At 58.1% G+C, this 22,221-nt stretch overlaps 3 protein-coding genes across 12 annotated transcripts in view; 2 read left to right on the top strand and 1 right to left on the bottom strand.

Moving 5' to 3' along the window:
- The first annotated feature begins 190 nt into the window (after window positions 1-190).
- MED16 (mediator complex subunit 16) lies at window positions 191-21,089 on the top strand. Of its 10 annotated transcripts, none has more exons than XM_060416431.1 (17): window positions 191-295; window positions 1,065-1,191; window positions 1,545-1,722; window positions 2,270-2,377; window positions 2,630-2,799; window positions 4,223-4,654; window positions 5,295-5,400; window positions 7,080-7,235; window positions 7,475-7,686; window positions 8,269-8,475; window positions 9,311-9,521; window positions 9,892-10,025; window positions 10,177-10,369; window positions 10,863-11,079; window positions 12,319-12,402; window positions 12,889-13,029; window positions 20,791-21,089. In XM_060416431.1, the coding sequence occupies exons 3-16, from the start codon at window positions 1,590-1,592 to the stop codon at window positions 13,013-13,015; spliced, it is 2,490 nt and encodes an 829-aa protein (XP_060272414.1). In that variant the 5' UTR covers window positions 191-295; window positions 1,065-1,191; window positions 1,545-1,589; the 3' UTR covers window positions 13,016-13,029; window positions 20,791-21,089. The 10 variants fall into 10 exon arrangements, with proteins under 10 accessions (XP_060272414.1, XP_060272410.1, XP_042106366.1 ...); XM_060416427.1 differs by lacking the exon at window positions 20,791-21,089 and adding an exon at window positions 14,106-15,477 and having other exon boundaries at window positions 191-274; XM_042250432.2 differs by lacking the exon at window positions 20,791-21,089 and adding an exon at window positions 14,106-15,477.
- Window positions 12,918-22,221, top strand: part of PLPPR3 (phospholipid phosphatase related 3) — a 44,721-nt gene continuing 35,417 nt past the window's right edge. Inside the window, exon 1 of the mRNA XM_042250435.2 lies at window positions 12,918-13,029. The gene's annotated coding sequence lies outside the window, so the exon portion shown is untranslated. The remainder of the gene's footprint in view (window positions 13,030-22,221) is intronic.
- On the bottom strand, window positions 17,690-19,928 carry CFD (complement factor D). Its single transcript, XM_012178435.3, has 5 exons — window positions 19,848-19,928; window positions 19,065-19,221; window positions 18,833-18,977; window positions 18,488-18,745; window positions 17,690-17,909 (listed from the first exon to the last, which is right to left on the bottom strand). Exons 1-5 carry the CDS (start codon window positions 19,903-19,905, stop codon window positions 17,748-17,750), a joined length of 780 nt encoding a protein of 259 aa, XP_012033825.1. The 5' UTR covers window positions 19,906-19,928; the 3' UTR covers window positions 17,690-17,747.

The raw sequence follows: 22,221 nt of genomic DNA, 5'->3' as shown, positions 1-22,221 counted from the left end.
CCTTTTTTTTTACTAACTTAGTGCAATAATGGCCTAATCTAAGGGGATTATTCACTTAAATTGAGAAAGTTTGTTTTTTCCATCAAATATAACGCAGATGGCTGTTGGAAAGGCACGATTGTATGCAAATTACCCCGGAAGCGGGGCGGAGCCACTGAGGTCCCAGAAGTCTCCGGGAAGCAGCCGGGCTGCGCGGGAGACTCGTTGGTCCTGGGAAGATGGCGGCGCCGGAGCCGGGGCGTTAGAGCGAATGCAGACGGCAGCCTCCTTCTCGGTGGGCGTACAGGCTGGTCCAGTGAGTGTGGGGCTGGGGGCTTGGGCAGTCGGCCAGCCTCCGGATGGCGCCGACGCTGCTGGGATTATGGGTCGGAGCAGGGCCTGTGGAGTCAGAGGGCGGTCCTGGAGAGCAGAGGGTGCTGGGTACGCTCCCTGAGGGCTCTGGGCGTGGTCTGGGGGGTCGTGGCGGAAATTTGGGGTGACCTGAGGCTCCCTGCGTTGGGCGGTGTAAAACCGGGGAGGGCCTAAGGTTGTACCTCCCCGGGGAGGGCCTGGGATGCATTTGAGGCGGGGCTTAGGGACTGTCGGGTGGGTTGGGGCGGGTCCTGGGTGGCCAGGTGGCCAGGTGTGTGGAGGAGGGGCTTTGGGATTGTTTTGGCGACTTTGGAATAAAAACAGAAGTTTAGGCCGGGCCTGGGGACGCCAGGGACAAATTGAGAGTGAGGTCTGGAAGGCACATTTTGTAGGGGCGGGGCCGGAGGGCTTTGGGGGCAGAGCTTAAAATGACTGTTGGTTGGGCTTGTGGGCGGGGTGTCAGTGTTCTGGGGCGGGGCTTTAAGAAGCAGCGGGTAATGTGATTGGGAAGGTGAAAGGAAATAACCTTAGTCGCGGCTGGGTGCAAAGAGCCTGCTGAGCAAGCTTTCACTGACCCTTTCTGTACCCCTGGAAGCCAGGCCCCAAGTTGCTGCCTAACCCCCACCCTGCCTCCCTACCTCTGTCTAAGGCAGCCTCACTGGTTCTCCTGTGTCCTCCTTAAGAATAGACCTGGGTGCTACCTCTTGTCGCAGCTTTCACTGTCCCCGTCACTGTACACCTGGACCAGCGCCACCATCCATTCCCCAGCCGTGCCCTTCAGACAGCCAGAGGGGCCTGTGAAACAGAAACAGGCTTCTTGGGGCTCCCATCTTCCTCCTGGTAAAACCCCCAGGCCCTGCAAGACCTGCCTCATCCCCTCCCCAACCTTACCTTGCTTCTCGCCCCCACTCACTCTGTTCCTGCTCTGCAGGCCTGGATACTGCTTGAGCATCCCAGGCTCAGTCAAGCCTCTGGGCCTTTGCACTGGCTGTTCTCTCCTCTTGGCATGCTCTTCCTCCCAGCTGCATGGATTGATCCCTGGCCATGCTTGTGTAAAACGCAGTTCCCTGGCCACACACAGGGCAGGGGTTGAGTCCACTTTGTCCCCCGTGGTAACCAGCATCCACCACCGCACTCGGGGCCCTGCAGGCACCCTGTGAAGATGGATGACAAGCCTGTCTTCCCTCCTGTAGGAGCTGGTGACCGTCCTCCCTGTGTGACCTTGGCAATTGGGCACCATGGACCTGGCTTACATCTGTGAGTGGGAGAAATGGCCCAAGAGCACCCACTGCCCATCCGGTCCCCTTGCCTGCACCTGGTCCTGCCGCAACCTCATCGCCTTCACCACGGACCTGCGCAGCGATGACCAGGGTGTGCCACCCCCATCCCAGGCCCCCTCATAGGGCCCTCCCCCCAGCTCCCATGGGGTTTCCTCCTCTGAGACAGGGGTGCTGAGGGGCACAGAGATAACCTTGAGGAATGGCCGTGTCTGCAGGGCTGGGGGAGAGGGGGTGGTGGCCACTTATGGCTTGCTGAAGCTCCTGCAGGAGTTTTCCAGCTGCACGTGTTGCCACCAGCTTTGCGGTGCACTCTGCCGCAGGGCAGATATTCTTCCCACCACAGAGCAATATGCACTTCTTAGAGGAAATTAGGAAAACGTGAAACTTTAGGATGAGGAGAACCCTAACCTTTCATGGAGAGACACCCGCTGTTAGTGTTTTGGGTCCATTTTTGAAAGCACAGTTGTAACCTCACAGAAGGCCATGGGTCTCCCCTTGGGCTGCCTGTGTATAAATCATGTTTCTGGAGTCCCTGCAGCCTGGCTTTAACGCTTCCTGATAGGCTTTGACAGCCCAATCCCCTGGGGTGGTCGGGCACCAGGCCGTGGTTGCCACACTGACCTCACTGTCCCTCGCAGACCTGACCCGCATGATCCACATCCTGGACACTGAGCATCCCTGGGACGTGCACTCCATCCGCTCAGAGCACAGCGAGGCCATCACCTGCCTGGAGTGGGACCAGTCTGGTGAGGGCAGCCTTCCACCCTGAATGCCAGGGCTGCCTGCTCTGTCTTCCTGGCCTTAGCCCTAGGCTCAGAGCTGGGACTTGAAACCCTGACCTGTGCCTTTGAGGCTTCTGCTCTTCTCGCCCCTGTTTCTGAACTCACCTGTGCTGGTCCCTTGCTCTACGACTTCTACATTCCGGCCCCCCCACCCTGATGGACGGCGGGGATGGGGCTTGTGATGCAGATTTGCCCAATCTCCCACCTTCCCCTCAGGCTCTCGTCTGCTGTCAGCTGATGCTGATGGGCAGATCAAGTGCTGGAGCATGGCTGACCACCTGGCCAACAGCTGGGAGAGCCCCGTGGGCAGCGTGGTGGAAGGGGACCCCATCGTGGCCTTGTCCTGGCTGCACAACGGTGTAAAACTGGCCCTGCATGTGGAAAAGGTGGGTGTCCTGCCTGGGGGAGCAGGCCTCAAGCCCAGGGAGGGCTTGGCTCCTCCTCTCATGGTGCCAGGTTGTCACACCTGCCACCCAGTTGTCAGCATCTGTGTTGCTAGCATCTCCCACGTGGTTTGACGTGGTGACAGCCCTTGGTTCCTGTCTGTACCCCACGGTTCAGCCCAGTGTCTCCCTGAGAGGGGAGCCTCCTGGGTCAGGGTGCTGAGGTCAGTCCCCGAGTCATATCTCAGCCGTCACTCTCCTCATTGTCAGGTGGGGCCAGGGACTGGGCCAGGGTTCAGTATGAGAAAGCGAGGGGAGCTTGGTCGGGGCCATGCCTGGGTGAGGCCTATGGCAGCAGCAAGAGCTCACGTGGCTTGGTCAGCTCCACTCCCAAGCCAGGAGGGCCTCCTGGAATGATGCTGTGGGAAATGACCTTTCTTTCTATCCCTTCCCTGTGTCTGCCTCCTGTCCCTTCTCCCCTAGGGAGTGACTCATTGCAAGGCTTACTGCCTAACCATCTGGACCGTTTTTTCTGTGGGAGGTTTCTTTTTCAGACTTTCAGCATCTCCCCTTGGGGCTCACTTAGGGGCTTTTGCTTCTTTCTTTTAACACTGCTTTCACCTACACGTCCAGGAAACTCAGCTGGGGCTGTAGTCAGCCCTGCCCTTCATGGATATTTAGTCCCATGAGCCTGGGGGTGCCTGGGTGAGCCTAGTGAGTCTGCTCCTCATCCCCAGACAGAGGGGCAAAGAGTCTCCCACTACTCAGAGGAACTCTGTGCAGTCTCCAGCTCATGCTGTTTCAGTGACAGATGCTTTGTGCTGATGGAAAGGAGTCAGGCTTGCAGGCCTCCCTAGGGTCTGCCTCCGGGGATGCTGGGAAAGGCAAAGCTGGGGCAGAGGCCAGTGCGGCAGTGGCTGGGGGCCCAGGGGCAAAAAGATGAAAGAGCAGTGGCAGCTGTGCTTCCCAGCACTGCCTGCAGGGGGCATATCTGAGTCCTACAGCCACTTACCTAGTGCCCAGCTTGCTCTGTGCAGTGGCTCAGGCCGTGCTCCCACACTACCCACGCAAGGAGCCTGGAGTGGCTGAACTGAGCACCTGAGAACACTGGATGTCTGTCTGGCCCTAAAGAAAACACGGCTGACTGCTGTCCCTTGTGTGTCTAGCTGTGACCTTATCATGTTCTTGGACATACAGACAAGGACACTGAGGGTCAGAGAGGCCTGTGTCACCCAGCGCTCAGTGGCTGAAGCCGAATCTGACTTCAGGCTTGGTCTCTTGAGGCTTCTGCTATCTGGTTCCTCTGTGTTCCTGAGGGTGCGGTTCCCAGGAGGGGTCCTCGGGCCACGAAGGTAGACCCCTAAAGGCCGAACATGAACTGGGCGCCCCCCCACCCCCTGCAGCTGACCCCTCCCCTCCCTTACAGTCTGGTGCCTCCAGCTTCGGGGAAAAGTTCTCCCGAGTCAAGTTCTCACCATCGCTCACACTGTTCGGGGGCAAGCCCATGGAGGGCTGGATCGCTGTCACAGTCAGCGGCCTGGTCACTGTGTCCCTGCTCAAGCCCAGCGGGCAGGTGCTCACCTCGACTGAGAGCCTGTGCCGGCTGCGCGGCCGTGTGGCTCTGGCCGACATCGCCTTCACAGGTGGCGGCAACATCGTGGTGGCCACAGCAGATGGCAGCAGCGCATCACCGGTGCAGCTGTACAAGGTGTGCGTGAGCGTGGTCAATGAGAAGTGCCGCATCGACACCGAGCTCCTGCCCTCACTCTTCATGCGCTGCACCACCGACCTCAGCCGCCGCGACCGGCTGCCTGCCATCACCCACCTCAAGTTCTTGGCCCGCGACATGTCGGAGCAAGTGAGCCCGCCCCACCACCTCGAGGCTAAACCCACGCCTGGGCGGGGTTGCTCCCTCCAGGGGCTCCTGCCTTTTCCAGCTTCTAGAGGCACCAGCATCTCTGGCTCGTGGCCCCTCCCTCCATCTTCACAGCCAACAGTGCAAATCTCCTGTCTCTCTGCCTCTGACCCTCCACCTCCCTCTTATAAGGACCCTGTGATGACACTGGGCCCCCTGGGGAATCCAGGGTCATCCCTATCTCAGGGGCCTTAGCTTAATCCCTCCTGCCAAGTCCCCTCTGCTCCATAAGGTGATGTATCCACAGGTCCCAGGACCAGGACAGGGGAGTCTCTGGAGGCAAAGTTGAGCTACCTGCACCAGGTTCCCTGAGGTCCCTTGTAGCCTTGTGCTGACCAGCCCTAGCTTCACCAGTCCCTGATGTGTTTCCCTAGTACCTTTGCTTCCTGCTGGGGCACCATGGATGACCACCCCAGCACAGCACAGCACTCCCCATGGGAGTGAGGCCAGTGGGTGGGCAGATGCAGACGCAGGCCAGGCAGGCCTGGGTTGTACCCACAGTGGCATGTGAGCCCTAAGACGAGCCAGAACCCCACAGAGGCCATGGGCTATTCTAGGCCCCTCACCACGCACTCACCCCTAGGTACTGCTGTGTGCATCCAGCCAGACGAGCAGTGTGGTGGAGTGTTGGTCGCTGCGCAAGGAGGGGCTTCCTGTGAACAATATCTTCCAGCAGCTCTCTCCGGCTGGTGAGTCGCTCAGGTGGCCAGGCACACTCAGACTACCCTGGGTGCAGCGAGGCGGCGTGGTGGCAGCCTGAGTTTGCTAGAACATGCCCACCTCTCCCTCCCTCTCTGACCTTGAACCCATGCGGAGCCCCATGTCTCCGCCAGAGGGGCCCGCTTGCTGATACCCGTGTGGCTAAGATGCCAGGGGTGAACTGTGGCCACACAGCCCAGGGGCATTCCCCCTGCAGTAGTGCTCCTGGCCCTGGAGTGACTGGCCTGAGTTAAGAGGCCCCTGAGGTCCATCTGCCCTCAGGTGGGTTACATACGCTGCTCAACACAGCCCCAGAGGAGTTGTGTGAGGGTGGTCGGGCTGCACCTCCTGAGTGGGGTCCTGGCCCTTCCCAGTCCCAGGCTGGCCCAGCTCCCCACCTGCCCTACAGTCCCAAGGTCCCTGGGACCTTGTTATAGTAGGACCAGACTTCATGCAGAAGGGCCTCCCGTCCTGGTGGAGCCTCTTCCCAAGGCAGGCATCCAGGTGCTGAAGGGTCTCTGCTGAGTTCACCTGCGGCCCCCCACCCCTGCCCCTTGTCCCAGCCTCGTGGCCCTGTGGGCTCTCAGACCTGCCTCTCCTGCCCCTTCCTCCTCACGTTTGCCCACACTGGTCTCCCTCGGGCCCCACTCTACCAGCTATTGTCCAGCCTACAGTAGAGGGGGTGGCCTGACTTGGGTGGACAGTGGGTCCAGGTAGACTCAGGCAAGCTGTTCAGCCTCTGACAGCGGCCACTCTCCTATGTGACCTAGAAACGGCCAAGCCTGTCAGGAAGCCAGTGTGGGTGGCTGGTGCCGGCCTGGCCTGAACGTGCTCCCTCTCTGGGTATCGCCTTGGCTGTCACCATGGCAGCTCTGCTCAGTGCTGCCTCTCTCTGGGCCTCCGTCTCCTTGTGGGATGATGTTTTCCAGGAGACCCCTCTTGCTGAGACGTCTGGGGAAGAGCTCTCAGGACAGGTGGGCGCAGAGGCGTGTTATCACAGCCAGCCTCAAACTCTGTTTCAGAAACACAGCTGGACACTCCTGGGTTGGACCACCTCACTGCTCCAGCCTGCTTCCCTAAGTCTGCCGGCCCCCCAAGGCAGCTGGAGTGCTGGCAGCTGGAGTGCTGGCCACTGGCTGGGGGCCTGGGCTTGTCTCGGAGTCACCTTGGTGTCTGGGCACCTCTGCCCATAGCACGCGGGGACCAAGCCCAGATGGATGGGAACCACCCTGCCTCTTGCTGGTGGGCTCCGTTGTGGCACTGAGGTTGTGGGTGCCAGGAGGGGCCTGTCTGTCCACCTCCTGAGGGAGCTGGACAGATCCTGGGGTCCACCCAGGATCTCTCAGACCACAGGGACAGAGAACCCCGCGCAGACCAGCCAAGTCCACAAAATTGTGGAGTTTGTGTGGCAGCATGGTTTGGGATGGGTTCCCCTCCTCAGCATGTTGCCATCCCTGCCAGCTGACAGCCTCTTGCCCAGGCAGACACCTCCTCCCATTGCTATGAAGGCCCAGGACCGGGCCCTGTGGGGGACCCTCGCCCCCCTTCCCTGCTCCTATGAGTTGGCTGGGGGCCCCACGAGGGGAAGGGCGTTGGGTCCAGTCCACCCTTGTTGCATTTCAGTCTCATCTTCATTTTGTTGCCCCTTGTCTCCCACATCCCCTTTCAGTTGGTGACAAACAGCCCACAATTCTCAAATGGCGGATTCTGTCGGCCACCAATGACCTGGACCGCGTATCTGCTGTGGCACTGCCCAAGCTGCCCATCTCACTCACCAACACTGACCTGAAGGTGGCCAGTGACACCCAGTTCTACCCCGGCCTCGGTACAGTGTCTCAGGGTTCCTGGGGGTCAGAGGGAGGGGTGCACTGTGGCCTTGGCCTCCAGTCTCAGGGTCGTGGGAACCTGCCCCAGCCTCACATCAGTCCCAGTGGGGATGAGAACACTGCTCTTGATATCCAGTGAGCTGGAAAGGCTATGAGGTTGCCAACAAGCTGGGCATGGTTCAGCCACTTCCCATTGTCCAAGGCTGGGCTTGGCCGCTTGACCTGCATGTACCCCCAGGGCTGGCCCTGGCCTTCCACGACGGCAGTGTCCACATCGTGCACCGGCTCTCGCTGCAGACCATGGCCATCTTCTATAGCTCTGCCGCCCCACGCCCCGTGGATGAGCCAGCTCTCAAGCGCCCCCGGACCACAGGCCCCACTGTGCACTTCAAGGCCATGCAACTCTCCTGGACCTCCCTGGCCCTCGTGGGCATTGACAACCATGGCAGGGTCAGTGCTGTGCTGGGGGTGCCAAGAGTGAGGGGAGCCCTGTGCCTCTGTCTGTGGGGTGCACTCATTATTTTAGGGTGAGGCCTGTGGCCTGCGGGCGTTGTGCAGGAGGTGGCTTCGGGTGGCTTCTCCTCGTGTGGGGTTCTGGCGTGTCCCCCACCCTTCCCCTGCATGCGCACCAGGTGCCCTGTGTTGGCCTCTTGCCTCTCAGAGGAACCTATCCGTGGCCTGGCAGGAGGACAGGTGCCTCTCACATCCACTCTCACACTTGCTTACACACATCTACATGTGTTTACATACTTGCTCACACATGCATGTGCCCCCTACTCCCCAGGAAATCGCTATTGGGCAGTGTACCTACTTGGCCCTACTTTCTGCATCTGGGATGGGCTGGGTAGGGATGGGTTTGGCCTAGTGGGGGGGACCACGTGGCCCCCAAGTGGAGGAACCTGGCCAGGCTGTGGCTCTGTAGCCCTCCCATGTGACAGGAGATCAGGCAGGCCAGGACCCCACATGGGCTGAGCCTGCCCTGTCCCTGGTGCTCAGACTCCCATCCCCTCATGCCCCACCCTCCCCCCACAGCTGAGCATGTTGCGCATCTCGCCGTCCATGGGCCACTCGCTGGATGTGGGGTTGGCCCTGCGGCACCTGCTCTTCCTGCTGGAGTACTGCATGGTGACTGGCTATGACTGGTGGGACATCCTGCTGCACGTGCAGCCCGGCATGGTGCAGAGCCTGGTGGAGAAGCTGCACGAGGAGTACACGCGCCAAAAGGCCGAGCTACAGCAGGTGCTGGCCCATCCCCTCCCTCCCCAGGGGCCCTCTTCTTCCCCATGGGTCAGACAGCCCTCCTCCCTGCCTTCTCAGCCCAGGAGGGTGCGGTTGCAGGCCTGGCTGCACCTGCCTCTGCGTGTCAGTGGAGGCCTTTGCCCCTGCGATAAGAACAGTGACCTTGAGTTTTAAAGATGGGAGGGGCAGGAAGAAATGATCCCCCAGATGCAGCTGGGCGTAACTACAAACCTAGAGCCTCCCTGAGGTCAGCACTGCTAGGAATCCGGAATTGTCCTCTGTGCCCCAGTATCCAACACGAGGAGGAAACAGAAAGGAGAAGTCGTGTGGTTTTTAGCAGCCCACTCAGATGTGTGAGGGCTCAGATGTGCGGGCTCAGACCTGAGAGAGCTCAGATGTGAGAGGGTGCTGCCGGCATGAACTGCACAGGAGAGAGCTGGCTTCAGAGCCGGGGACGCCACTAGAGTCCAACCACTCAGTGCTCTGCTAGCTGTGTGCGCTCACGGTGATGCTATCAGTCCTTCAGTCGTGGCATCCCAGGAGACATCAGGGTCGAGGAATAAGGTGGGGTAGAGCAGCATCCCCGCCCCCACCCACTTCATGCCAGGCACCCCCAAATCGTTAGGGATCCCAGACACGGCCATTTGGCCCCTGGGGCAGACCCACCCACAGGTTGAAACCCTGCTGTCCTATGAGGGAAGGTGGGCAAGAAGGAGGATTCTGCCAGAAGGAGGGCAAAGCCCAGAGATTTAGCCCCTTGCCCATTGGCCCCAGTGCCTTGCTCTGGCCCCGCCCCAAGGCACGAGCCCGAATTGCTCACATCCTGGCCACCCAGGTCCTGTCCACCCGGATCCTGGCCATGAAGGCCTCGCTGTGCAAGCTGTCGCCCTGCACGGTGACTCGCGTGTGCGACTACCACGCAAAGCTTTTCCTCATCGCCATCAGCTCCACGCTGAAGTCGCTGCTGCGCCCGCACGTGCTCAACACACCTGACAAAAGTCCTGGTGACCGGCTGACTGAAATCTGTGCCAAGATCACAGACGTCGGTGGGTCCAGCTCCATCCTGCAGGCCACCCTGGGTACCGCCCCCACCCTCCAAGTGCCCTCGCTCTCTGCCAGGGAGGATCCCTCAGGTGTCTCGCATGTGCCCCCCTCCCCCCACCACTGCCCGTGGGGACACATGGTGGGTGTTACCAGGAACAAAGATGAGGCAGCCTGGGTGGCATCCCTAGGGGCACTGTATGTGTGGGCGCCTGGAGGCTGGCGGGAACTCCAGGCTGTCCTACACGGGGTCCAAGGGGCGTTGGGTGTCCTGAAGCCCTGTGGTGGGTACCCAGAACTTCTCCCTCCAGCCCTGCCCTCCAGGGGTCCCCTGTGTGAGGTCCCAGCCTTCCTTGACTGCCTGTCCCCTCCTAGACATTGACAAGGTCATGATCAACCTCAAGACGGAGGAGTTCGTTCTGGACATGAACACGCTCCAGGCACTGCAGCAGCTCCTGCAGTGGGTGGGCGACTTTGTGCTCTACCTGCTGGCCAGTCTGCCCAACCAGGTGTGCCCTCTGCCCCACCTCCTCCAGCTTAGCTCCTCCCAGAAGCCCCACCTCCTTGCCCCCACCCCTCCCCAAAGGCCATCTGATGCCAACTCAGAGGTCCTGGAATGTTCAAACACAAAGTGCACAACCAGAACCTTCTTCCCCATAGGGCTCCCCGCTGCGACCAGGCCACAGCTTCCTGCGGGATGGCACATCGCTGGGCATGCTGCGAGAGCTGATGGTTGTCATCCGTATCTGGGGCCTGCTGAAGCCTAGCTGCCTGCCTGTGTACACGGCTACCTCAGACACTCAGGACAGCATGTCCCTGCTCTTTCGCCTGCTCACCAAGCTCTGGATCTGCTGTAAGACACCTGCTCCTCTTCTCTCATTTCCCCACCAAAATTCCTGCCCTGGCTGAGTCCTCCACCATAATGTAATCTCCCGTAGGTCAAATTTGCTCTGTTGTGGCCCCCCTACTATTTCCCCAGCACCTAGCACAGATCCAGGAACAGCGTGGGTGCTCAGTAAACATCAGCCACTCTTAGGCTTCTACTTGTCCTGTGTAATGTGTTTCTGGGACCAGGCTCTGTCATTGTTGCCTCCCTGATGCCAAGAAGGGCACCCAGTACTCGCTGCACATTTTTTAAATGAATAAATGGGTCCCCATTTTACAGAGGAGAGGACCGGGCCCGAGAAGGGGAGGGAGCTTCCCAGGCTCTTCAAGAAGTCAAGGCAGGGCTGGAGCCTGCACCTGGCACTCTGTGAGCCTGGAGGAAGCCATGATGCCTCCTGGTGGGCAGTGCTGTGGGCATGGCCGCTAAGCATGATGTCCTGCGTCCCCTGCTCCCCCCATAGGTCGTGATGAGGGTCCCACAAGTGAGCCAGACGAGGCGCTGGTGGATGAGTGCTGCCTACTGCCCAGTCAGCTGCTCATCCCCAGCCTGGACTGGCTGCCTGTGAGTGATGGACTGGTCAGCCGCCTGCAGCCCAAGCAGCCCCTGCGCCTGCACTTTGGCAAGGCCCCTGCTCTTCCTGGTGGCTCCAGCAGCCTGCAGCTGGATGGCCTCATCAGGTATGCACACCCACCTCTGACTCAGGGCCCTGTATACCCTTTCTTCCAGAAGGGTCTCCCCTGCCTGACATCCCCTGTCACATGTCTGTCTCAGGGCCTCTGCCCATGCTGTGCCTGCTGCTTCCTTCTAGCCTGACCTGAGTGCTACCCCCGATATTCCTCCCCTCCCTTGCCCCTGAGATTCCTCCTTGCCCCCAGACTCCTCCCCTCCTCACCCACCTCCCCTGCCCTGTCACTTCCCTCCATCCAGGCACTATATTGTACTATAGTGTACAGGTCATTGTCTTGTACAGATTTGTGTCCTTGCTTGTCTGGGTGATGTCATCTCCCCCCTGGCCTGTCATGGCCCATGTGGAGGGCCCATGTGGCCAACCTTGGTTACTCCGGCTCCAGCCAGCCCCTCTGGAGCTCAGGTTCACACACCCCCCCCCCGACCCCCACTATATATCGCACTGCAGCCCAGAGTGCTTGGCAGGTCCCAAGGCCCCAGAAAGCAGAACACTCTTAGGCAGACCTGGCTGGGAGTGACCTCGGGGGCCATTCTTTGGGTGTGCGGAGTCCAGAAAGCCCAGGCCTGCTGAGGGAGCAGCACCCTGGGTGGGGGTTTGTCCCCACTTTACAGGCAGGTAAACTCAATCTCCAAGGTGCAGTCCAGAGATAGACACCAGGCCAGAAGGCGAACCTAGGACCCCACAGGCCGCCTCCCATTCAAGGTGTCGTGGGATGGATTCTCACATGGTCCTCTACTGGGGAGGGGCCTTAGCATCCCCACAGCCCCCCTCACCGCCGGGAAGACTCTGGGCCTTCCTCCTCCACTTCCGGATTTTCTTTTTCATCTCTAAAGCCGTGGGAGGAACGTCCTGATGAATCACACACTGTGGTTTGTGTTCGAGTTTCAGGAAACACTTTACACAGAGAGGTGGCTGGTGGCCAAAGGGCTTTCACACTCTCGGAAGTTTTCAAACTTGGGTGATACGAGTGCCCAGCCTCAGGAATCCTGATGGGTTCGCCCCACTCTGCTCTAGGTGCCACCCTCAGCAGGGGCCTGTGCGCGGAGGGTGTGTAGGAGTCCGGCTCCCGGATTCTCCCTGCTCTCACACATGCTTTGCCTCTAGGAGACTGACCCATACAGCTGTGTGTGCGCATGCGCTTGTGTCTGCATGTGCATGTGTGCGCCAGTGCACATGTGCATATGTGCATGTGCACACCCCCGAGCCTTCCCCTGCTCCTCTCCATCAGGGTGCCAGGCCAGCCCAAGATGGACCACCTGCGGAGGCTGCACCTGGGCGCCTACCCCACAGAGGCTTGCAAGGCGTGTACCAGGTGAGCAGCTGCAGGAGATGCTGTTCCACTCCACCACTGGCAGCTTCCCAGCCTATGAGCCAGGGTCCCAGGATTGTGTCTGCCTGGGGCTCCTGAGTGGGTATCCCTGGCGATCTTGATAAAAGGTGGGGCCGAGGTGAGGGGTAGCGGCGAGCGGCTGGCCCAAGCCTGCCCTCTTGGAGCTCCCAGTGGCCTGACAAGGGCAGAGATGGAGGCGTGGCCGCTCCGCGCTGCTCATGCACATGTGGCCCCGCTTGCTGCCAGATGACCCCAGGGCCACCCCACTAGGCTTGGCCAAGCCTGTGTCTACTCAGGGAAGTGAGGGGTGGTATTGAGTGGAGACAGAAGGATATGGAGGAATTAGCTCACTGTGTGGGGTGTAGGGGTGCAGGGAACACCATTCCTGAGGTGCAGTAGCATGTGCCAGGCCCTGTGGCTACAGCCAGCCGGCCTAGCATCCCATCCACCTGCTTGCTCTATCTGCAGGTGCGGCTGCGTCACCATGCTCAAGTCTCCCAACAAGACCACCGCCGTCAAGCAGTGGGAGCAGCGCTGGATCAAGAACTGCCTGTGTGGGGGGCTCTGGTGGCGCATGCCCCTCAGCTACCCCTGACTACATCTCAGCCTGTAAGTGCATTCTTTTTTTCTTTTCTTTTCTCTTTTTTTCACTTGTTATGGTCTTTAATTATTAGTTGGATAATTTTTTTTAAGTTATTATAGTAAGGATTACAGTGTTGTTTCTGGCATATGGCACAGTGATTGAGTCATATGTATACACACATGGTCTTCTTCATACCTTGTCCATTGTGGCTTATGACAGCGTATTGGATATGGTTCCCTGTGCTGTACAGTAGGACCTTGTTGTTCATCTTGCTCATATGTAGCAGTGTGTGTCTGCTCATCCCACACTCCCAATTTATCCCTCCCCTCTTTCCCCTTTGGTACCATAAATTGGCATTCTTTGTTTGAGTTGGTTTCTGTTTTGTAAATAAGTTCATTTGTCATATTTTAGATTTGACAGGTAAGTGATATCAAGTGATTTTTGTCTTTTTTCTTTTTCGTCTGACTGACTTCACTTAGTATGATAATCTCTGGGTCCATCCACTGCTGCAGAAAGTGGCACTCTTCTCTTTCATGGCTGAGCAATATTGCTTGTGTGTCTATGTGCCACATGTCTGTCCATTCATCTGGTGATAGAGCTGTAGGTTGTTTCCATGTCTTGACAGTCGTGAATGGTGCTACAGTGAACACTGAGGTGCATGTGTCTTTTTGAATTATAATTTTGCCTGGATATTTGCTCATTTTCTGAGGAACCTCCATAGTGTTCTCCACAGTGGCTGCACCAACTTACATTCCCACCAACAATGTAGGAAGGTTTCCTTTTCTCCATGCCCTCACCAGAATTCGCAGACTTTTTAACTATGGCCATTCTGACTGGTGTGAGGTGAATCCTTATTGTGGTTTTCGTTTGCATTTATTTAATAATTAGCAATGTGAAGCATGCTTTCGTGTATCTGTTGGCCACCCACATGTCTTCTTTGGAGAAATGTCTATTTGGATCTGCCAGTTTTTTTGATTGGGTTGGTTTTTTGATATTGAGCTATATGAGTCGTTTGTATACTTTCGAAATTGCACCCTTGTCAGTTGCATCGTTTCCAAATATTTTCTCCCATTCTGTAGGTTGTCTTTCGTTTTATTTATAGTTTTCTCTGCTGTGCAAAATGTCAGTGGATTCCTGATGAACTTACAGGAAAGCCATGCTGTCCCCTTGCTGGTGACAGAGCAGCCACGTGCTCCAGACCTTCGCTGGGTGTTCTTAGACACCACCACCCTGGAACTATGCTTTGGGGGCCTTGTCTGCTGCGCCAGCACCCCTGTAACCGACAGGGCCAGTGAGGACACAGCCTGAAGCCTCAAGTTGGCACCTCAGCCCAGCCATCGAGGCTCTTTCTCCCTTGAAGCCTGTTGATTTATCTGGCAGGAGGACCTAGCCACGTGATCACCCTGCGAGGTGGTGACTGAGATAGCCTGGGGCCTGCCCCAGGCAGAACCACGGCAAGTGCCACCCCTCAGGACCCCAAGGACCCCTAGGTCCCAGTTCAGAGGGTCCAGGATCTGAGGACTGTGTGCTTTAGAACATGACACATGAACCTGCCAGGCGTCCAGTGGCTGCTGTCAAGGACACCAGCCGGACGTCAGCCTCGGGTCCCCCACCTGTACCTGTCACTGCTGTCTCTGACATGGGCAAGCCCCAGAAACGTCCCCCTGGGCAGCAGGTGTCTTATCGGTGTCCTGGGTGCCACCTCCCCACAGCCCCCACCCCCCACAGGCATGGGATTCTGTGCCTGTGTGTGTTGTTTTCCTGCTTGGCCAGCATTTATTGAGCACCTACCGTCTACCAGACGCAGGCGTCCTGGGGGGGAGCAGTGGGCTGGATGTGGGTGGAGGCTGCTCTCTACTGCCTGGTTCCTGCACACAGGAGTGTCTCTGTCTCTTCTTTCTCTCTGCCTCCCTGCCTTCCTCCCCTCCCCCACCAGGTTTTTGGGAGCTCAGGCTGTGGCCCCGAAGGGTCCTGCCTCGTCAGCAACCACTCACCGATTATGTGGCTCCCCAGGGCCTGGGCACAGTGCCTGCCTGTTAAGCGGTAATTGCTTCTCTTGTTTTCCTTCTGGAGGCTCGAGGGAGGGCAGGCTGGGTAGGTGTCCTGCGGAGCTCAGCATGCTGCCTGCTGTGTCAGGCTTTCAGGGACTGGCAGCACTCCAGGGGCCCCATTACCTGGGCCAGCTGCCCACCTGCCTGTGGCCCCAGCACTTAGGGGTGTCCATGTCTTGCCATCTGAGTGGTGCTTTCTGCAGGGACCTGTGAGGTACCCCCCCAACTGTGCTGCTGCTGGTGCCCCAGCCCCTTGGAGAAATGGGCCTGAAATGGGCAGCTTCTCTGGTGGAGCGGCACATGGCCCAGGTTCTTGCATATATTTTCTCAGCCTTTTACCTCATTTGACCATATATTTTTTTAAGCCACTTGCCTTTCTCAAGTCATTCTAAAGTCTTTAAAGCAGCTACTTGTTTTAGAAAAGTGAGCGTGTTTTCTTGCATTCATATTTCATTGCTTTAAGGTTAAATAGTGGGGGTTTACACCACAGCCACCATCCTTGGATGCTCCCTGGAGGACGAGTCCTGGTCCCTTCCCCTTGGACCTACTCCAACCCATCCTGTGCATGGGAGGTGGTGCTGGCTGACCTGAGGCTGGTGGGACCTGGCCTGGCTCCTGGGCCTCCTCCTAGAGCCTCTGAACACCTGCAGGCTGGCCCCTTGGGTCTGGTCATCCAGGGGGTGGAGCAGGGACACTTCCATGCCTGTGTGACCCTGACCCGCACAAGCTGAGCGAGATGAAGGGGATGGGATAGCTCAGCATCACCGAGTTTGGGGCAGCTTGTCACTGAGCGATGGATGACCAGAGTGCCCAAGAGCTGCTGTGACGAGCCCAGTGGGCATGCATGCCTGCGCCTGGCTGTTCAGAACCGTCAGGTCATCTGAGGGCCCTGTTGGGGTGTCCTCCAGGTTGGGAGTGGGTTTGTGGGTGGGGAGGTTTCCTTGCCCCTCATCCTTCCCCCACCCCATGTCCACACAGGTCCCCTTCTGGGGACAAGAGCAGGCATTCCTGTGACAGGAAGAGGCAGTTTGGTCCCTCTGATTACATGTCTCCTGTGCCTTCAGTCTCCTCAGAGCCAGGCCCGCAGGACCCCATTGTGGCTGAGGAGGCTGAAGACACCATCCTCCAGATAGAAGTGAAAGCAGAAGCCCTCCAGGGTCACAGGGTCACAGGTGACTGCAGCAATGTGTCCCCCCACCCCACCCAGGTAGATGGTAGGAGCCTGTGTCTCCACCAGCTCCATCTGGTTCTGCTCCAGTCACTGACCTTAGGTGCCGTTGCTCACTGTTTTATCTCATCTGTACCCCCAACTAGTGTTGCCAGATAAAATGCAGAACAGTTAAGTCTGAATTTCAGATGGACAATGAATGGTATTTTAGTCTAAATCTGTCCCCAATATTACATGGGACATGGGACATACTTAACAAAATTTTCCTGAAACTCTCATGTAACTGGACAGCCTGCATTTTTATTTGCTAAAGCTGGTAATCCTACTGTTCCACCTCCCAACTGGATCATTTCAGGGCCACTTCCCAGTGTCTTGGCTTAATTCAGGAAGTAATAACCATGGGACGAGTGAGTCTGTGATGGCTGACTGACCAGCAGTTACGTTTTCCTTGCCGCTCTCACTTAAGTGCGTGCAGCTTCTTAAATCCCACATGAGAAAAAAATCCTGAGCACACTGAGGAGAACCCCCCAGCCCATCATCAGGATCACTCAGAAGTTCCATCCATGCATTTGGGAATATTTGACCTGGTTGCTATGAGCAGGGCTGGGTCTTAGCTGTGTCTCAAGAGCTTCCATATGAATGAATGCTTCATAGCAGAAAAACACCTGGCCAGTTTCCAGTTCCAGTCCCTCGTGGGGCATATGGCCATCTCTCAGACCCTCAATCTCGTTATTGACCAAAGGGAGGTCAGAGGCTCCCTTTGTGGGTCAGGCTTAACACCTGGGGCCAAGTAGATGCTGGGCTTTAATGGCCCCTTGTCCAAGTGGGAGAGGGCCCAGGGCCTCAGTCCCTGGGTTCTGCCCTGTCATCTTGCACAGAAGGGTAAAACCAAGACCCAGGAAGGTGGTGAGTCATCTGGGCCCCCAATCAGTGGGGCTGCTCTGGGACACCAGTCAGCTTTGGACAGTCAGTGAGCCACACTGCATGTGAGGACGGCCTGTGAATGCAGGCAGATGCCTTGTTCAGGGCTGAATTCCAGGCTGCTCAGGAGAGTCGCACAGCGTCTCTGAGCGTTTCCCCATTTGGGACACGGTTCTAAGAACACAGCCTGGCTGTGTACCTAGATCTCAGCCCAGAGCGGGGTCTTGCACACAGTAGGCCTTCACATTCCTCTTGGGAAGCAGAAACCAAGGGGACACTACCCGACCCGCATCCCTTGCTAGGTCTCAGGACACTTCTATTTCCTGGGAAGAGTAAGGGCGCCACCATGTGGCCGAGGCGTGAAGCGAAGCCAGGCTTGAAGGGCATGGGGCCTCCGGACTTGAGCCTGAATGCCCCTCCTTCAGGCACGTCTCAGCCTTTCAGTTGCCTCCTGGTATATCATTACCAAGACTCCGCCGCCCCCTCAGTCTGGCTCGTTTCGGTCCACTCCTGCAGGCAGCGTGCAATCAATAAAGGTGGACTGGGTGCAGGAATGGATGGTTTTATTGCTTGGGCCCCATGGCTGCAGCCTCTCAGGGGCTCTTCAGGCGGCTGCGCCCTCAGCCATGACGCTGTCGATCCAGGCCGCGTAGCTCGCCAAGCGCGTGTAGATACCGGGCTTCTTGCGGTTGCCGCAGACCCGCGAGCCCGAGGTGACCACGCCCTCGGCCACGCTGCTGCACACCAGCGGGCCTCCGGAGTCGCCCTGCGGGGAGCGGGGTGGTGAGGTCCGGTGCAGGCCTGCCCTCCCGCATCCTGGTTCGGGTCCACTAGAGCCTGCTGCAGTTCCAGCCTGTTGCAATTCCGCTCAGCCCTGAGGCCCCAATCATTCCCTCACTCGTCAGTTTCCCCAGGGTCCACGCACCGCCGCCGATCAAGGCCTCGCCTCCGGATTTCGGTTCCGCCATTTTCAAGCTCCACTCCGCCCTCCGTCCCAGTCTATGCGCAGCAGCCCCTCGAAGCCTTCAAGCTCGAGTCCTAACGTATCCACATCCTCTCCCAGTTGTCACTTCTCCTCCCAACCCTTTTTTGTCCTCAGGCCAGCCATGCCCCCCTGGCCTGTCCGAATGCTCTGTCCCTCTGCTGGCCCCGCCCTCCAGCATACCTGACCTTCTCTGCCCGGTCCCCAGGGCGCCCCTCCCCTCTCCTGGACCCACCCCTAACAGGCAGGTCCCCTCTGCCCCGCCCCTCTACGGGCCCCACCCACAGTAGGGCCGCCCCGCCCCTCTACGGGCCCCAAGCCCAGCAGGCTGGTACCCTCTCCGTCCTGTCCCGCCTGCGCACCTTGCAGGTGTCCCGGCGGTTGCTCTCTGCGCACATCATTCGCTCTGTGATGGTGCCGTCGTGATACGTTCGCAGGTTACAGGTGGCGCGGTCGAGCACCGGCAGGAGTAGGTGCTGCAGGCGGTCGGGTTTCCGGCCGGTGTGGCTGACCACGCCCCAGCCCGCCACGTCGCAGAGAGTGCCCGCAGCCACGTCGCGGTCTTCGCGCTGCCATGGCAGGAGCTGCACGGCAGGGCCTAGCACGGCTTTCTCAGAGAGCTGGGGGATGGAGCAGAAGCGAGCATTAGGCCCAGGGCGGGACGGAGTCCCAGAGCAGCGGGGGAACTGCGGCTAGACCCGACAGACCTGCAGCAGGAGTAGGTCGTGGTCGATAGTCTCTGGCCGGCTGCCCGGGTGGGGCACTACGCGGAGCACATCGTACAGGCGCTTGGAGGGCTCCGGCTGCGACAGGGAGTGCGCGCCCAGGAGGACCTGCACCTTCCCATCGGCCCTGGGAGTGGGGTGGACGCGCATCAGAATCACGTCCCCTCCGCCCCGCCCCGCCCCGCGGCCCCGTTCTTTGCCCCGGGCCACTCACACGTCCTCCAGGCAGTGCGCTGCGCTCATCACCCACTGCTCTGCTATCAGGAAGCCTCCGCACACGTGCTTGCCGTTCACCTGCACGGATGCCATGTAGGGCCGGGAGTGGGATGGAGCCTCCTGGCCGCGCAGGATCCGGCCACGGGGCTGTGCCGCTAGAGGTAGGCAGGTCAACGTGAGGACCTCAGGGGTGACTGCAGCCCAGCCCTAGGGATCCCCTATGGACTACAACACCCCACCCTTCAGTGGCTGTAACAGCCCCTCAGACCTGGAATTCCATCCTGCAATCCTCCCCAACAGAATTACAACCTTCCGGGGCCCCAGGGAGGAACGGCTGAGAAGACAAACGATAAGGAGTGAGGGAACCTGTGGAAAACCTCATGCCTACACAGTGGGCCTGATGGCTTCAATTTAAACACGAGGAAAGTGGAGCTGCTCAAACCCAACATCCCTGCCAGCATTTGCCTCTCGGTTTTCCAGTATGTGGAAAGCTAGATGCAAAGTTTTAAGAATATCCCCTGGAAGTCAAGTAGTTGGGACTCTCACTGCCAAGAGCAGGGGTTCAATCCTTGGTTGGGGAATAAGATCCTGCAAGCTGCTTGGCACTGCCAAAACAAAACAAAAAAAACAACCCCCAAATCCCTAAAGTTTGGAGATTTCCTTGGTTTCCAGAGCCTTCTGTTCATGTGGGGCTGGGGAATAGTCCTGTTTGGTGGAGGGGCCACCTCGATGACTGCCCTGCAAGCTGGCGGCCCCCACTGGTCATCCCGCATCCACTCACCACACAAGGCTGTCCCGAGGAGGATCAGAACCACCAGGTGCAGGGAGTGGTCTGCCATGATGCCGCCGTGGCCTTGACACTGACCCAGGCAAGACCCTGGGGGTGCTTTTATGAGGCTGGAAGGAGGCGGGCGCTCCCACAGGCGCTATCTGCTGGGTGGGCATAGGCCCAGCTGGAGAAAGGGAAGCTGCCTGTCCATTCTCCCCAAGGGTGCGGTTCTCTCCCACGGACTTTGTACTGAGTATAGACAGGCTGCTGGGTATGCCAACTACCCCTGTGAGCCTGACCCAGGGCCAGCCCTGGTGTGGGAAGCTGCCCCTCGGATGGGCAGCAGGCAGAGCAGAGGGATGGACCCACCCTTAGGCCCCCAGCCCAGTCCCCCCTAGTGCCTATCCAGCTCCAAAAGTTTCGCAACAGCAGCTGAAGACCACAGTCTGTAAACAACCCACTTCCTCCTTTTCCGCTCCTCCCTTCTTTCTCTTCCTCCTACAACTTGGAGAAGAGGTCAGGTGGGGGTGGGGAGAGGTTATCCAACACCCTTCTTCCCACTGGTGTGGCTCTGGAGCTTGATACCCCAACAAGTAGAATATGGGAAAAGTGATGTGTAGGGGTGGCTGGAAAGACTGGATACAAGTGACAGAAAAAACAAGGCAAACTGGGTGGAACTTTCAACAAGGAAATTACATGGAAAGTTCATGGGTCCACCTTCAGCTATAGTTTGATCCAGGCACCTTAACAAGGTCAGGTCTCCCTCTGGTTCCTCCTTTCCTCCTTGATGACTTTTTTCCTCAACAGACTTCATTGTTGTGGCCCCAGGGGCCCTAGACTCAGCCCAGAAGTTGGGTCAGTCCCTCTACAAATTCCCCATCACTGTAGCCAGGGGCTCAAGCCTGCCTTGGATTGGCCGAACTTGGATCTCATGCTCCTAAACCATCTTTTGCAGGCAGGGGATGAAAGGTCCTGATGAGCAGAACCTGAGTCACACGGTCCTCTGTAAGTTGGGGATGGGTCAATGTCTCATGAACCTACTAGAGGGAGATGCTGGGTGCTCCCAGAAGAGTGGGGAGGACCTCGAACTGTGAGCTGTTCCCAGTGGAAGCAGTGCGCCATCTTTCCCCCTCTGCTTCGTTTCACAGTGAAAAGAAAATTAGAAAACAGCATAGCAAATGTGATTCGTTAGATCCTGACATGTTTCCATACTAAAATCAGAATCTCTGAAATAAAAGCATATTTGCAAGTGGAGTCCAGATTATGTAAGTAAGTGTATTGGAAATGGCGATAAAATTTGGAAATGACCCAACAAGACAGGTCAGTTCAGTGAATAACCCCGTGTGGTCCCTGGATGCTCTGTTGACCTGGGAAGACTGCCAGTGTATAGTATTAAGTGGAAAAAGCAATTGCTGGACAGTGGGTCACGTTCCTGAGCCGCTGGCACTGGTGGCGGGGGGAGGCGGGGTATACCTTCAGGAAGAGCCAGCAGACAGAGGGACTAGCAAAAGTAAGGACCGTCAGGTAGGGCCCAGGCTGGTGTGCCCCACTAGGGGGATGCGGTGGGGGGGTGCAGAGAGGAATTATCCTGGCCTCGTGGTGTGGGGTCAGGGGTGGGGGAGGGAGCATTGCCTGATGTTACTTCTCAAATTTATTTGCTGGCTTAGGCAATTGAGTCTCCCAGCCTGTGAGCCTCATGATGGCAGAGGCCACATGTGTTGTGGGCCCCTGGGGGTTCCTTCCCAGGCCCAGGGAAGCAGAAGAGGGGTACAGACTGGTCGCCTCCCCAGGGCTGTTGTGACTCCTTCGGGCTGAAGTGTTTCCTTGTGAGACATCTGACATCTTTGCCTCCCTCCTCCCCCACCTCCCTACCAGGGCTGAGGAGGAGGGGGAGGGACTGTCTCCCCACTCAGAGAAGCTGAGGCTGGCCTAGGACCTCAACTCCTGGCTGGCTGCTTCCCAGACAGTGCCTCACTCTTTACTGCAGGGAAACAGAGGCTCAGAGACAGCACACAAGTTGCTCAAAGTCACAGAGCTGGGACTCGAACCCAGGCTCTTGAGTGTGACTTCATAGCTGTTTGCCCCTCTGCTTCCTTATCTGTAAAGTGGGGCACTCATGGGACCTGCCTCGAGGGCAGAGAGAGGACCAGCTGAGTGAATACTTGCAAAGACTCAGAATGATGTTGGAGAAGGCAATGGCACCCCACTCCAGTACTCTTGCCTGGAAAATCCTATGGACGGAGGAGCCTGGTGGGCTGCCATCTATGGGGTCGCACAGAGTCGGACACGACTGAAGTGACTTAGCAGCAGCAGCAGAATGATGTCTGTGCTTGTAAGCACGTGTGAACACCTGCTGTAGTGCTCTGCATTATGACCACCTGCAGCA

This window comes from Ovis aries, chromosome 5, assembly GCF_016772045.2.
Source record: "Ovis aries strain OAR_USU_Benz2616 breed Rambouillet chromosome 5, ARS-UI_Ramb_v3.0, whole genome shotgun sequence".
Lineage (NCBI taxonomy): Eukaryota > Metazoa > Chordata > Mammalia > Artiodactyla > Bovidae > Ovis > Ovis aries.
The sequence above is the reverse complement of the archived record's forward strand: the minus strand, read 5'-3'. Positions and strand labels throughout refer to the sequence as shown.